Here is a 12,775-nt window from a genome sequence, read left to right on the forward strand (position 1 = left end):
ATCCTGTGCATGGAGCAGTAGGGCTGTGGGCGATAATGCAGTGACATAGACATGTATGTATTGACTTGTATGTCAGTCGTAAAGATATCAATTATCACTAGAGTCAGTATCAATATGGTGTTCCATTGATATATTAGATATCGATAATACAAGTGTGTCACGATTAATTGATATTGCTAGAAGGAATTAGTATTTGCATTTCGTGTTTCTTATCTAGAAAGTGTGTTTTATTTAGGTTTTATACTTGTATTTTAAATGTATTGTTGGATTTGTGCTTACAAGCAATGACCCTGCCAACATATGCAATAAAGTTGTCCTCATGTATTTCTGTATTTTTGGCTGACAACTCTCCATTATTTCTTACAGGGTCACCAACTTCATAATTTTAATGTAACTCTCGTAAGTGTGCCATCTCTGGCAATTACACGGGTGTAACACATGTACCGGTACATGTACATACGATACGGAAAACCCTGAGCATGGTGCGTCGCTAGACCAAACGATACGAAACAAAGATTTGTCACACTAACTTACACAATTTGAGTGGTTTATTGTTTGTTACGTTTATCAATAGAGCAGACTTATTTTTAGGCAAGAAAAATATAAAATCTTAGTGAAATGATGATTTGTGACTAAAAAAATACACCATTAGAATAAATGAAAAGAAGGAAATTTGCCGAATATCGTATCCAGTTAGCCTGGAAGAGTGAGTTACTGTGGAAGTATGTACTGTACATGTACTTGAAAAATAGTAGAATATACATGTACATATTTATATTGTAACGTCTCTCTCGGGTTGAGAGACATTATCAAATAAGAGTCAGATACAAATATCTTACACACACACTCTAGTACTTTATTCGGGATTATTTACATCTCAGGTCAATAGAGGGCGCACTATATACAATGTAAAGTTACGGCGTACATACGTAGGGTCTATGGCCAGTGAGCGGACAGCTCGATAATCTACGTGTACATGTCAGGGACTCTGTCGGGGTCAGAGCCCAGATCAACAATGACCAGAACTGCCATTTCTGCGCGCTTTATATAACACTTTTGGGTGCGCGTCTTAGCCAATGGGAGCATTGGATTCTGTAGTTATGAATAATGCATCCGTGTACAAAGGCATGGGGAAAGTTCTCTATGGGAGATTTGTACACGACTGACTTAGACATTCTAGTGGAAGAAAGTCCGAGAGCAGTGGTTAGCGGGCGAAGTAGGATCACTCGTGGGTGCGTTACGGGGAACTGATCCTCAAGGAAAAGGGAAAGGGAATAACTTCTCGGTACATAGGTTTGTGTGTACAAGACTTAGTCTCTAAGACTAGGTAGGAATCTACAGACTAATGCTATGGAGTAAAACTATGAGACGAAGGACGTAACCTGACCTCTAGCTACCGTAGGTCTCGGCCAGTGGGTTAGCGGGACACACTCGCTGGGTGTACGGGGTCACTGAGGGTGAATACACGGGTAGGTTTTAGCGAGCCACATTCGCTAAATGCTTGGGGTCAATGTGGGTCGGATGCGAGGTAAGGTGTGTGAGGGGAATTCGCATCGACTCCGGGGAAAGGTGGAGGGAAAATGGCGAAGTCCTAAGTACATGTCCCATGGCGGTACATGTTCAATAGCAGTGAGTGCTACACGCATTGGCGCGCTATACAATAGGGTACTGTACAATGTGCTGCACACTTCTACGTGTGTCTAAGACTTCGTGGTAAAGCTTCGCGCTGTGTGTGAGGGCACACAGGATCGCTGCAAGCATTACGCTGTGCACGGAGTGGAATGGACTGGTTTGGAAAGAAGTAAACTACGCAATTTGCGGGAACGCAACACTATCTCCCCCTAGTTTTTACAACGTCCTCGTTGTAATAAAAGAAATTACTGAATAACAAGAGTTAAGAAAAGCAAAGATAAATGGAGCGCTAAAAACATGCAAAAAGAGCAAAACCTAAAAGTGAACATAAAGAAAACAACGAACGGTTACGGTTTTGAGAGATAATCAAAACAAAAAGAGTAAATATTCATCTAAAACGACGAAAATAAAAGTTCAGTGTCCATATTGATGGAGGGAAAAACACTGAGTTCATCGGCGCAGTTTAAAGTTAGTCGTCAAGTCCTCGGAACACGCGGGCCAGATGGCAGGACTGGCCTGGCAACCTCCTTGATTTTGAGCTTGATGCGCTGCTCCATGTCATTGATGCGCTGTTGCAGCTGGGTCATGGCGTCAATCACCGCATCTGTCGCCAGTGGTGATGGGGGCGATGGCGAAAGCGTCTGCGATGACTGGTCAGATGACATGGTAGACGGGGAACTGAGCACCGGATCTTGGTCTTGGTGGCCAGGAGATGATATCACCAAGGGTGGTGGATCAGGGGCATCGACGAGGGGACAGGTCTCCAGCTCGTCGTGCAGTGGGGTGTCTGCGCCGGCACTCCGGTAGGGGTCGGGGGTCTTCGGGATGGATCCATCCTCCATCACGAGGGAGAGAATCTCCGACGGGAAATCATCGCGTCGTTGCTGCCGGCGTAGCCACTGCTGGCGCAACTGGTGCACGGTTTCGTCTGGGGGGAGAACACCCTGGTAGGAGAGGGCCCGTTTGCTGTGACGCTGTTTCTGGGTGTGTACCTCATATCTTGAACGCTTGTGATACCCCCCTCTTGCAGGTACCGCAGGCAAACTGCCTCGCAAACCACGGCATGTGTGAAGTTGGAAGTGTCGATATGTAGAGGCAATATCGACCAACTCAATTTCACAGATTGAACAGCGCATGGTGAAGAGACGGACGACGGTCGATGATCAGGAAGAAAATGACCAGATGATGAGAAATCCTCAGATTTCTAGGTACACCCAACGATTATGCTGACCAACTGGTTCGGCCGCAACTTCATTGGTTAAAAGAAACCACAGTTATGTGCAAGCTCCGAGTTGATTGGTGGAAATAGACGAACTCTCGTGCCAAGGGAGAAAGTGGGCTGGGGTAGGAGCAACAGGTGCCCAAGTTAACTGGAATGGTAGTTAGGTCAATGAGCCATTGTTAATCGTTGCGACAATTATTCATCCTACTTCCTTGAATCCCACAGGATAATGAAGTAAAATCTGCTTCGATAGTTTGAGAAGGGCATGAACCCATATTGGGCTATTAATTAGGCCTTCAAGTGGCCTGGAGTTGGGGGGGGGTACTAGAAAAGTCCTGCAGTCTCGCTGGCCTTCTCTTAGTACAGGTACTCCTCCTCTCTGTTAAGGGCGAAGTTCCTGTCGCAGAGGGCGCTACAGTTGGTGTCGGGGAACCAGATACTGTAGCAGGCGGGGCTGATGAGGGGTCATCAGCGCGTTTGGTGCTGGATGTTTTCCTGGCGTTACTGCGGGGGACAGCAGCATCCTTTGAAAGAGAACCCTTCTCCATCAAAGTTTTACGAAGGTCCAGCATCCATTTTGGGACCTCGTCACTGAGATACTGCTTAAGTCGGTCATGGTGAAGAATTTTTGTTCTTCCCCGTTGCTTGAACCGGACTTCAAACAGAAGATCACTCAATGTTCTGAGAATGACGCAGGGGCCTGCCCATTTAGCTCGTTTTAGCTTGGGAGATACCCAAGGGTTTTGTGCTGTCTCGCATGTACACCAAGTCACCAAGGGTTTTTGTGCTGTCTCGCATGTACACCAAGTCACCAATTTGATAGTTTCTTTGGGAACTCCTCGGGGATCGTGGTCTTTCCTCTGTCTTTCAGCGGATTACCAAGATGTTGACGAACCAGATGATGGACGGTTTCCATCCGTTTCCTCACGGATGCAACATACACGCATTCATCTAACGGTTGGTCCTCTGTGTTGGGGCCACCGAGTACAAGCGCAATGGTAGATGGGTTTATCGACCTAACATCAGCATATTAGGCGAGTAACCTGTAGATTCATGCTGGCAACTTCTGTACGCTGAAGTTAGAAGTGGGAGGTGGATGTCCCAATTGCGTTGGTCCCTGTCAACATAAACTGCGATCATGTCAACCAGAACTTGATTGAATCTCTCCGCCTGTCCATTGGCGGATGGATGGTATGGGGAAGTTCGAGTCTTGTGGATTTCCAACAGCTTACAAACTTGTTGCATGAGATGAGACTCATAAGTTCGGCCTTGTCGGAGTGAATGTCAAGGGGTGGGCCAAAACGGGAAATATATTCGTAGACGATTTTATGAGCCACCGTCTCTGCCTTTTGGTCGGGAATCGGGTAAGCCTCCATCCACTTTGTGAATTGGTCACCGACTAAAAGGATGTATTTGTTCCCATTGTCACTGATAGGGAATGGACCAAGGATGTCCGTGACTAGTCTGTCCATCGGTGCGCCGACTCGATAATCCTCGAGGTGTGCTCTGGGGGTTGTGTGTGGCCTTTTGCGGGCACCACACTTAGCACACTTGCGGACCCAGTCACGTACTGTTTCCTTAAGCCTGTACCAGTAAAACTGGCATTTGATCTTCTGAGCAGTTTTCTTCACCCCGAGGTGAGCAGAGGTGACGGCGTCGTGTGCAGCTTGAAGAACGGCACTCTGCAGTGCTTGAGGAATCACAAGTTGCAGGTAAGATTGGGTCTGGTCAGGAGTTACCCATCTTTTAAAAAGAACACCGTCTTTTAGCACCAGCTGTTGCCATAGCAACCACAAGTTCCTAGTGGTGGGACTTTCGCGTGCTATCTGGTCTCTGCTTGGTCTCTCAGGTGATTTGGTCATCAACTCCATGATGATCCTTAGGTCTGGATCTGCTCTCTGCAGTTTAGCTATTTCCTCTGTCGTGTAGCCACCGACCCAAGATGTGGCTCGTCGCCGCTGAGACCGGCGGGGGCGCTAGAAGGGGCACGATCACTCGTGACCTCACCATCTTGGTCGTATTGCTGTCCAGTTGGATTCGATTGTTCTGCAAGTTGCTGCCCGACACTTGAACCGGCATCGGCATCCGTTTGCGGGATGCAGGGCGCGTTGCAGTTCAACTCTCTTCCAGCTGAATCAGAGGATATTGTAGCAGGTTTAGTTCGGTTGTTCGGCCGTATTACCCGAATGGCTGTGGGCAAATTGGCTTGCCCGGGAGTTTCTCCAGTAGGCGTGGCTGTGTGCGAAAAACGACCTTTGAACTGTCCATCGTCAAAGTCGCTGCAGGTAAACTCACTGCACGAGCGCCAAATAAGTTTACCAATGCTACACACAGGAACCAGTAGGAGGGTTACCAACGTTGCCATCAGTACGAGGACTGTCCGTGGGGATACGGGTTTGGCCTGAGGGTTGACGTCATTGCTCGAGGGCTGATCGTCAGCAGCTGATGTTCTCTTTGGGAATTGAACTTCAGCGGAGGTAGCGTTTACTCGTCTGGTCGAAAGGGGGACCACATCGTCGACTTGCGAAAAATCGGACCACAGCTCGCTTTTGGCTTTGCACTTCTCGCAACCGCCGCCGCAGGGGAGTTCAGCGAGTATGGTCGTTCCGTCGTAGCACGGACAGTCGTCAGGGTCACATGGCACCCTAGAGAGGGCATCTGCGTTGCCATGTTTCTTCTTCCCTGGTCGATGTTCGATTTTGAAGTCGAACTGAGACAAGATTTGAAGCCATCTTGCCATCTGATCGACAGGCTCACGAAAAGACATGACCCATCGAAGAGCGCTGTGGTCAGTTCTGATGAGGAACTGTTTGCCCAGTAGGTAGTGTCGGAAGTACTGAAGGAAGGTGACGATTGCGAGGAGTTCTCTCCTCGTGGTGCAGTAGCGACGCTGCGGCTTTGTCATCGACCGACTAGCATATGCTATCGGCCATTCTTCCTCCCTCTGGGTCCGATCACACCACTGGAGTTGCGATAGAGTAGCACCAATGCCACTATCTGAAGCATCGGTATCAATGATGAATAACCCATCATCATTGGGGTATGACATGACTTCGTTGCCGGTGAGGGCGGCCTTTAATTTCTCAAAAGCCGCTTGACAGTCATGAGTCCACTTAAACGTCTGTCCGGCCTCTAACAGACGATGTAAGGGGCTGGCTATCGTGGCGAATTGGGCTATGAACCTACGGTAGTAAGAACATAGTCCCAGGAAAGAGCGTACTTCAGTTATGTTCTTGGGGGTGGGCCAGTTCTGCACAGCAGAAACTTTACTAGGGTCTGGTTTGACACCATCTGGTGTGATGATGTGACCGAGGAACAGAACTTCCGTCTGGAAGAGTTCACACTTGCTCGGTTTCAGCTTCAGTCCAGCGTTTCCTAGTCGGCGTAGGACTTCACCAAGACGCTCAATATGCTCGGAAAATGTTGATGACAGGATGATGATATCGTCTAGATATATCAGCAGAGTTCGCCATTGCAGACCTTTGAGTACTAGCTCCATACAGCGCTCAAAGGTACTGGGTGCGTTGCATAACCCAAAAGGCATGGTCACGTACTCGTACAGTCCACTTCGGGTTACGAACGCGGTTTTGGGACGGTCTTCCTTCATCACTTCAATCTGCCAGTAGCCCGACTGCAGATCGAGAGTGCTGAAGATTTTTGCCCCACTCAGGCAATCTAGGCAGTCATCAACACGGGGTAGGGGATACGCGTCACGGCGCGTAACATCGTTCAGCTTACGATAGTCGACACACGGACGAGTTGTGCCGTCCTTTTTCCTAACAAAAACCATTGGTGATGCCCAGGGGGATGTTGACTCGCGGATCACACCCGCCTTGAGTTGGCTCTCGAGAACTTTCTCCTCCTCGCCCTGAAATGCCTTGGGGGGACGGCGGGGAGGCTGTCGTATGGGGCGTGCGTCGCCGGTGTCAATAGTGTGCTGCACTATTGACGTTTTTCCCAAATCCTCCGCGGATTTGGCAAAAGTGTTCTCGTGGCTGGCCAAAAGTTCACACAATGCTTTCTGCTGGTGTGGGGACAGGTTTTCACAACTCCTCTCGTACAGTTTCTGTAGGTTTTCTGACCACTTGTCAGAAGGATTTGGGGTGTCGGGGACGGCGGGACTGACTGGGTTGACTGCGTATGACGTTGGGCGGGCATGCTCTCTGCACACTCGCATTACTCGATAGAGGTGATCGGTTTCACAGTTTTCCTGCTCGGCTATGAGTTCAACCGCATCAACTTCATGCAGATATCCAAGCGTTGTACCTGCCTGAAGTTCAATGTTCTCGGGTGAAGTGTTCACAAGTCGGACAGGTATGCCGATGTCTTCTCGGCGGGGATCAATGAGTGAACTGCCAACCACAACATTGTGACGAAGGTTGGCAGGTTCAACGACTGCATACATGGAACTCAGTTTGTGATGATCAGCTATGCCCTCTGCTACCCACTCGCTGCATGCTGGAATTGTAGTGTTCTGCTTCAGTGCGATCTTAACTACACGGGGAGGGGCTCCTTGGACTGTCCACTGAACCCAGTTACCGGCAATTCGTATGCCGTTACGTGCCTCCAATATGCAATCATAGTGGTATAGAAAGTCATAGCCAAGGATTCCTTCATCGCTGATGGGGGCGACAAATGCATCCCATTGGAAGTGCTGTTCACCAATCATCATGTCGATTGTGGCAACACCTTCAATGTCAATGAGTTCCTTGTTTGCAGTTTCTAGTTTTGTGCTTTTGCACGGGGGTTTGAGTTCAGGGCGTTTTTTCAGCAGGGATCTGGCTGAAAAGTGCTGAAGAAATGATGGTCACCGCCGCTCCGGTGTCGACTAAAAGTTCGCTGTCTTGGTCGCATATCTGCACTCGCAAAAATGCAGACATGCCTTGAAATTGCTGTCTACCCATTCGGATAGTATTCTGTTCATTGGGACGGACCGGTGCCAGGCCGGACGGCACGGTCCGCGTTACTTTTCCGTCTGTATGACGACGACCTCCTTGGCCGCTATGTCGGGGCACTTGTTTGCAAAGTGGCCGGGCTTGCCACATTTGAAACAAGTAACATCCATCTGCTGTTTCTTGGCTTCAGCAGGCTTGGCGGATTTCTGCTTGTAGGCGGGCTTATCTTTGATCAGTTTGACAATTCCGTTTAACCGTCGGTCGAGGTTGTCTTGGAACTGTTTAAACTGCTTTTGGTTGACGAACCCGGGATCAGCCTCAGATGCTGCCTGTACGGTGTTCACACGATGTGATTTTCCCAAGCTTGTGGTGTCACGGAGGCTCAGGAAGTTTTCCACCGCCGTTGTTGCCTCCTCGAGGGACTGGGGATTCGTCATGCCAACGGAAACTGCCATCTGTTGGTCGGGGAGGCCCTTCAGAAAATGGCGAAGGGCGATGCTCTCTCTGGTAACTGGATCTGCCGTAGGGTAGCCCCGAAAGACAAGGCGGCGAATGTCGGCTACAAACTCCGCCAGCTTCTCCTTCGGCTGATGTCTCCTCGCTTCTAGCTGAGCGATGTAGTAATTTGGCAATTGTCGTTTACCAAGCTCCTTCACCAGGGTGTCGGACGACTTGATTGCTTCGGGATCCAGTTGCTGGTACACGTACTCGGCCGCCTTTCCACGTAGACTGCTGACAAGTCGGAAGCGCTTTTCTTCCTCGGACCAGCCGCAAGCCTCGGCGAGACCCATCAGAGGTCGGACGAAGCCTTCCCATGACTTCGTGCCGTCAAATTCTCCTTGGCGAGGGAGAGGAACATCCAGCTTATGACTCGGCTGGGTTCGGCTGCTTGCTCTGCTGCTGTTGGTTTAGGGGCGTCAGCTTGTGGGACGGTGGAAGGGGCAGTACTGGGAGCAGACATCACTGGCTGTGAGTCCTTGGGCGATTTCGCTGAAACATTGGCATCCGTCTGCTCAGCCGTTGATGGGCTCTGTAATGCAGCAGTTGCTCGGAGTTGTTTCAGCTCTTTCTCCGCCTCCACTGAACGAAGCTTGAAAAGTTCGAACTGTTTTTTAAGTTCTTGAAGTTCTGCACTCTCTTCCTGTAGACTTGAATACAGGTTGGTGTCATCATCATCATACAACGACTGTAACCTGCGAGATTTTCGCTTGGCAGGCATGTTGGCTGCTGATATTGACAAGCAGAAAGTCAGAGTCTAAAGCTGGGAGGTCCGTTCAGTGGAGGGGTACATGAAGTGACTTAATTAAAAGTCATGGTATAGTTCGATGGTGTGTGTAAGTTCGTATCCCAGCGCTTGCCACCAGTGTAACGTCTCTCTCAGGTTGAGAGACATTATCAAATAAAGAGTCAGATACAAATATCTTACACACACACTCTAGTACTTTATTCAGGATTATTTACATCTCAGGTCAATAGAGGGCGCACTATATACAATGTAAAGTTACGGCGTACATACGTAGGGTCTATGGCCAGTGAGCGGACAGCTCGATAATCTACGTGTACATGTCAGGGACTCTGTCGGGGTCAGAGCCCAGATCAACAATGACCAGAACTGCCATTTCTGCGCGCTTTATATACACTTTTGGGTGCGCGTCTTAGCCAATGGGAGCATTGGATTCTGGTAGTTATGAATAATGCATCCGTGTACAAAGGCATGGGGAAAGTTCTCTATGGGAGATTTGTACACGACTGACTTAGACATTCTAGTGGAAGAAAGTCCGAGAGCAGTGGTTAGCGGGCGAAGTAGGATCACTCGTGGGTGCGTTACGGGGAACTGATCCTCAAGGAAAAGGGAAAGGGAATAACTTCTCAGTACATAGGTTTGTGTACAAGACTTAGTCTCTAAGACTAGGTAGGAATCTACACACTAATGCTATGGAGTAAAACTATGAGACGAAGGACGTAACCTGACCTCTAGCTACCGTAGGTCTCGGCCAGTGGGTTAGCGGGACACAATCGCTGGGGTGTACGGGGTCACTGAGGGGTGAATACACGGGTAGGTTTTAGCGAGCCACATTCGCTAAATGCTTGGGGTCAATGTGGGTCGGATGCGAGGTAAGGTGTGTGAGGGGAATTCGCATCGACTCCGGGGAAAGGTGGAGGGAAAATGGCGAAGTCCTAAGTACATGTCCCATGGCGGTACATGTTCAATAGCAGTGAGTGCTACACGCATTGCGCGCTATACAATAGGGTACTGTACAATGTGCTGCACACTTCTACGTGTGTCTAAGACTTCGTGGTAAAGCTTCGCGCTGTGTGAGGGCACACAGGATCGCTGCAAGCATTACGCTGTGCACGGAGTGGAATGGACTGGTTGGGAAAGAAGTAAACTACGCAATTTGCGGGAACGCAACAATATGTAAAAAGTTATAACAGTGCTCACCGTTGATCGTTATAGGTGCCAAATTTTTGGACAGATGTCTGAAAATTTGGCACCTCTAACAATTAACGATGAACACTGTAATAATTTGTATATTGTCTACTGTACAAAATGTATGTTTACATGTAAATCTGACTTGACTGTAGAAACATTAGAAACCTTGCTTACATGTAACTCGAACTCCAGATACGTCAAATTTTTTTATCCATTCCCTGAGTGTCGAGTTCTCGGGAGTTTACTGTACCTTACTTGATGATATTGTAGCGTTTTGAGATTATCAATTCTTAATTATCAATTCGTCTTAGTTTTTAGTTAATTATCACACTTTAATTATCAATGTTCCTTTTGAACTTTTCAATGATTATTTCTCCTGAATGCATTACTCATCGTTTTCCTTGTATACACATACACCCACACAGTGCCTATGCAATGTGTAGTCCCTATACTTTTATACAGAGTAAATGACCTTCACTGCCCACACACACAAGTCATTGGTCAGTTTCTTCGTACAACCAAGTTACTTTCAAGATCATTGTTTTAAGGAACTATATTACTCATTCCTAGTCATTTTTCTGAGACTCAAGGAAACCAAGATATGACTAAGTTTTCCCATTCTTAAGTATTTCTTATTCTCAAGACTTCCTGTTTCCACCAGTATATAAGTCCTGCTCCACTAGCAGTTCTTCATTCCATTTCTATTCCATTCTGTTTTCTATTCTATTCTGTTTTCTGTTTCAATTCCAATCATGTAGTCAGTTCACCCAGTTCTCTTTGTCTCAATTCACTGTAACCAGTTCAATCATTCAATGTGTAAATAACATAGTTGTTGTGGAATAAACAGTCACGGTAAACACAGTCCTCAACCAAAGAATTGTGTATCGACTCATCCATTCCCCAACAAATTGGTGACCCAGACAACAGTGAACACAGCAACTTGGCGATCCAGTGATACCGACAATTGAACTTTATCAAAACTGAACTGCTACAACATTGCTTAACTATGACTACTCCCAGTACCAGCACCACTGTTAATCCGCCCATCGCTGCGGTTAGTTTAAAATTGCCACCGTTTTGGCCAAATGACCCACTCATTTGGTTCATGCAAGTTGAGGCCCAATTTTTAACTCGTGGTGTTACTTCAGAGGAGACACGTTACGCATATGTAATCTCTTCTCCTCAACCCTCCATCGCACAAGAAGTGCGGGACATTCTCATCAACCCGCCTTCCACCCAGCCCTTCACAGTGTTGAAGGAGGAGCTCATCAAGCGGACTTCTGAATCGGAGAAAAAACGGCTACAGAAACTCCTGACAACTGAAGAGTTGGGGGACCGGAAACCATCCCAACTTCTGCGCAGAATGCAACAGCTGCTTGGTGAGTGCAAGTTGGAGACATCCATCTTCAAGCAACTGTTTCTCCAACGCCTTCCTGGCAACGTACAACTCGTGTTGGCCTCCACCGCCGATGATGTCAACATTGAGCAGTTGGCTAAACTGGCCGACAAAATTGTGGAAGTCACACCTCTTCCCAGCCATGTTGCCACGGTAACAACTGGGGAGAGTTCACCTTCACAGGCTACACAATTTCAACAACTAGCTGAACAAATCACCCTGCTCCAAGCACAAGTTTCTGCCTTGTCCAGTCAACCTCAGCGTCGTAGCCGCAGCCAGTCCCGTGATCGCCATCGACGCACCCGCAGTCCATCTCCCGATACTCTCTGCTGGTATCATCGCAAGTTTGGTGCTAATGCTCATAAGTGCACCAAACCCTGCTCTTTCACTACACCTGCCTCCTCGTCTTCGGGAAACGGCCCAGCCAGCAACTAGCGGCGACAAGCTCTGCTGGCCCGTCCTCATCTAGTCGCCTATTCTATGTAACGGACAGAGCAACGAAACAGCAATTTCTCATCGACACAGGAGCAGAGGTAAGCGTCATACCATATTCCTCTCGTGAACGTCCTCACCATCGTCACGGTCAAGATCTTCAAGCGGCAAATTCCTCAGCAATTGCCACTTATGGAGAACGATCTTTGACTCTTGACATTGGACTCCGGCGGCCATGCCGCTGGGTTTTCATTGTTGCTGATGTCCAACACGCAATCATAGGCGCTGATTTTCTGCGACACTTCAACTTCCTTGTTGATCTTCGCCATCGCAGATTAATTGATGCAACAACTACATTGAGTGTTACAGGAACATCCTCGAATGCACCACTGCTCAGTCCTGTCCTCGCGACGCCAACCTCATCACAGTTCGCGGACATTCTGAAAGATTACCCCGACATTACGAGACCTTGCTATCGTGACACACCAGTGAAACACAATGTCACACATCACATCGTCACGACAGGTCAACCTTCTGCCGCACGTCCACGCCGTCTTGCACCGGACCGTCTTAAAGTAGCGAAAGACGAGTTTCAACACATGATGGACTTAGGCATCATTCGGTCATCGGACAGTAACTGGTCATCTCCACTTCACATGGTCCCCAAGAAACAACCTGGCGACTGGCGACCATGTGGAGACTATCGCGGACTCAATCGCGCCACTGTGCCTGACCGATATCCTGTTCCGCACCTCCAAGATTTC

The 12,775-nt window shown here is 48.3% G+C and overlaps 1 protein-coding gene across 1 annotated transcript; it reads left to right on the forward strand.

The window, feature by feature from the left end:
* The first annotated feature begins 11,189 nt into the window (after positions 1–11,189).
* LOC119721743 lies at positions 11,190–12,014 on the forward strand. Its single transcript, XM_038191709.1, has one exon. The coding sequence runs from the start codon at positions 11,190–11,192 to the stop codon at positions 12,012–12,014; it is 825 nt and encodes a 274-aa protein (XP_038047637.1).
* The last annotated feature ends 761 nt before the right edge of the window (positions 12,015–12,775 follow it).

Source organism: Patiria miniata, unplaced genomic scaffold, assembly GCF_015706575.1.
Source record: "Patiria miniata isolate m_02_andy unplaced genomic scaffold, ASM1570657v1 HiC_scaffold_14, whole genome shotgun sequence".
Lineage (NCBI taxonomy): Eukaryota > Metazoa > Echinodermata > Asteroidea > Valvatida > Asterinidae > Patiria > Patiria miniata.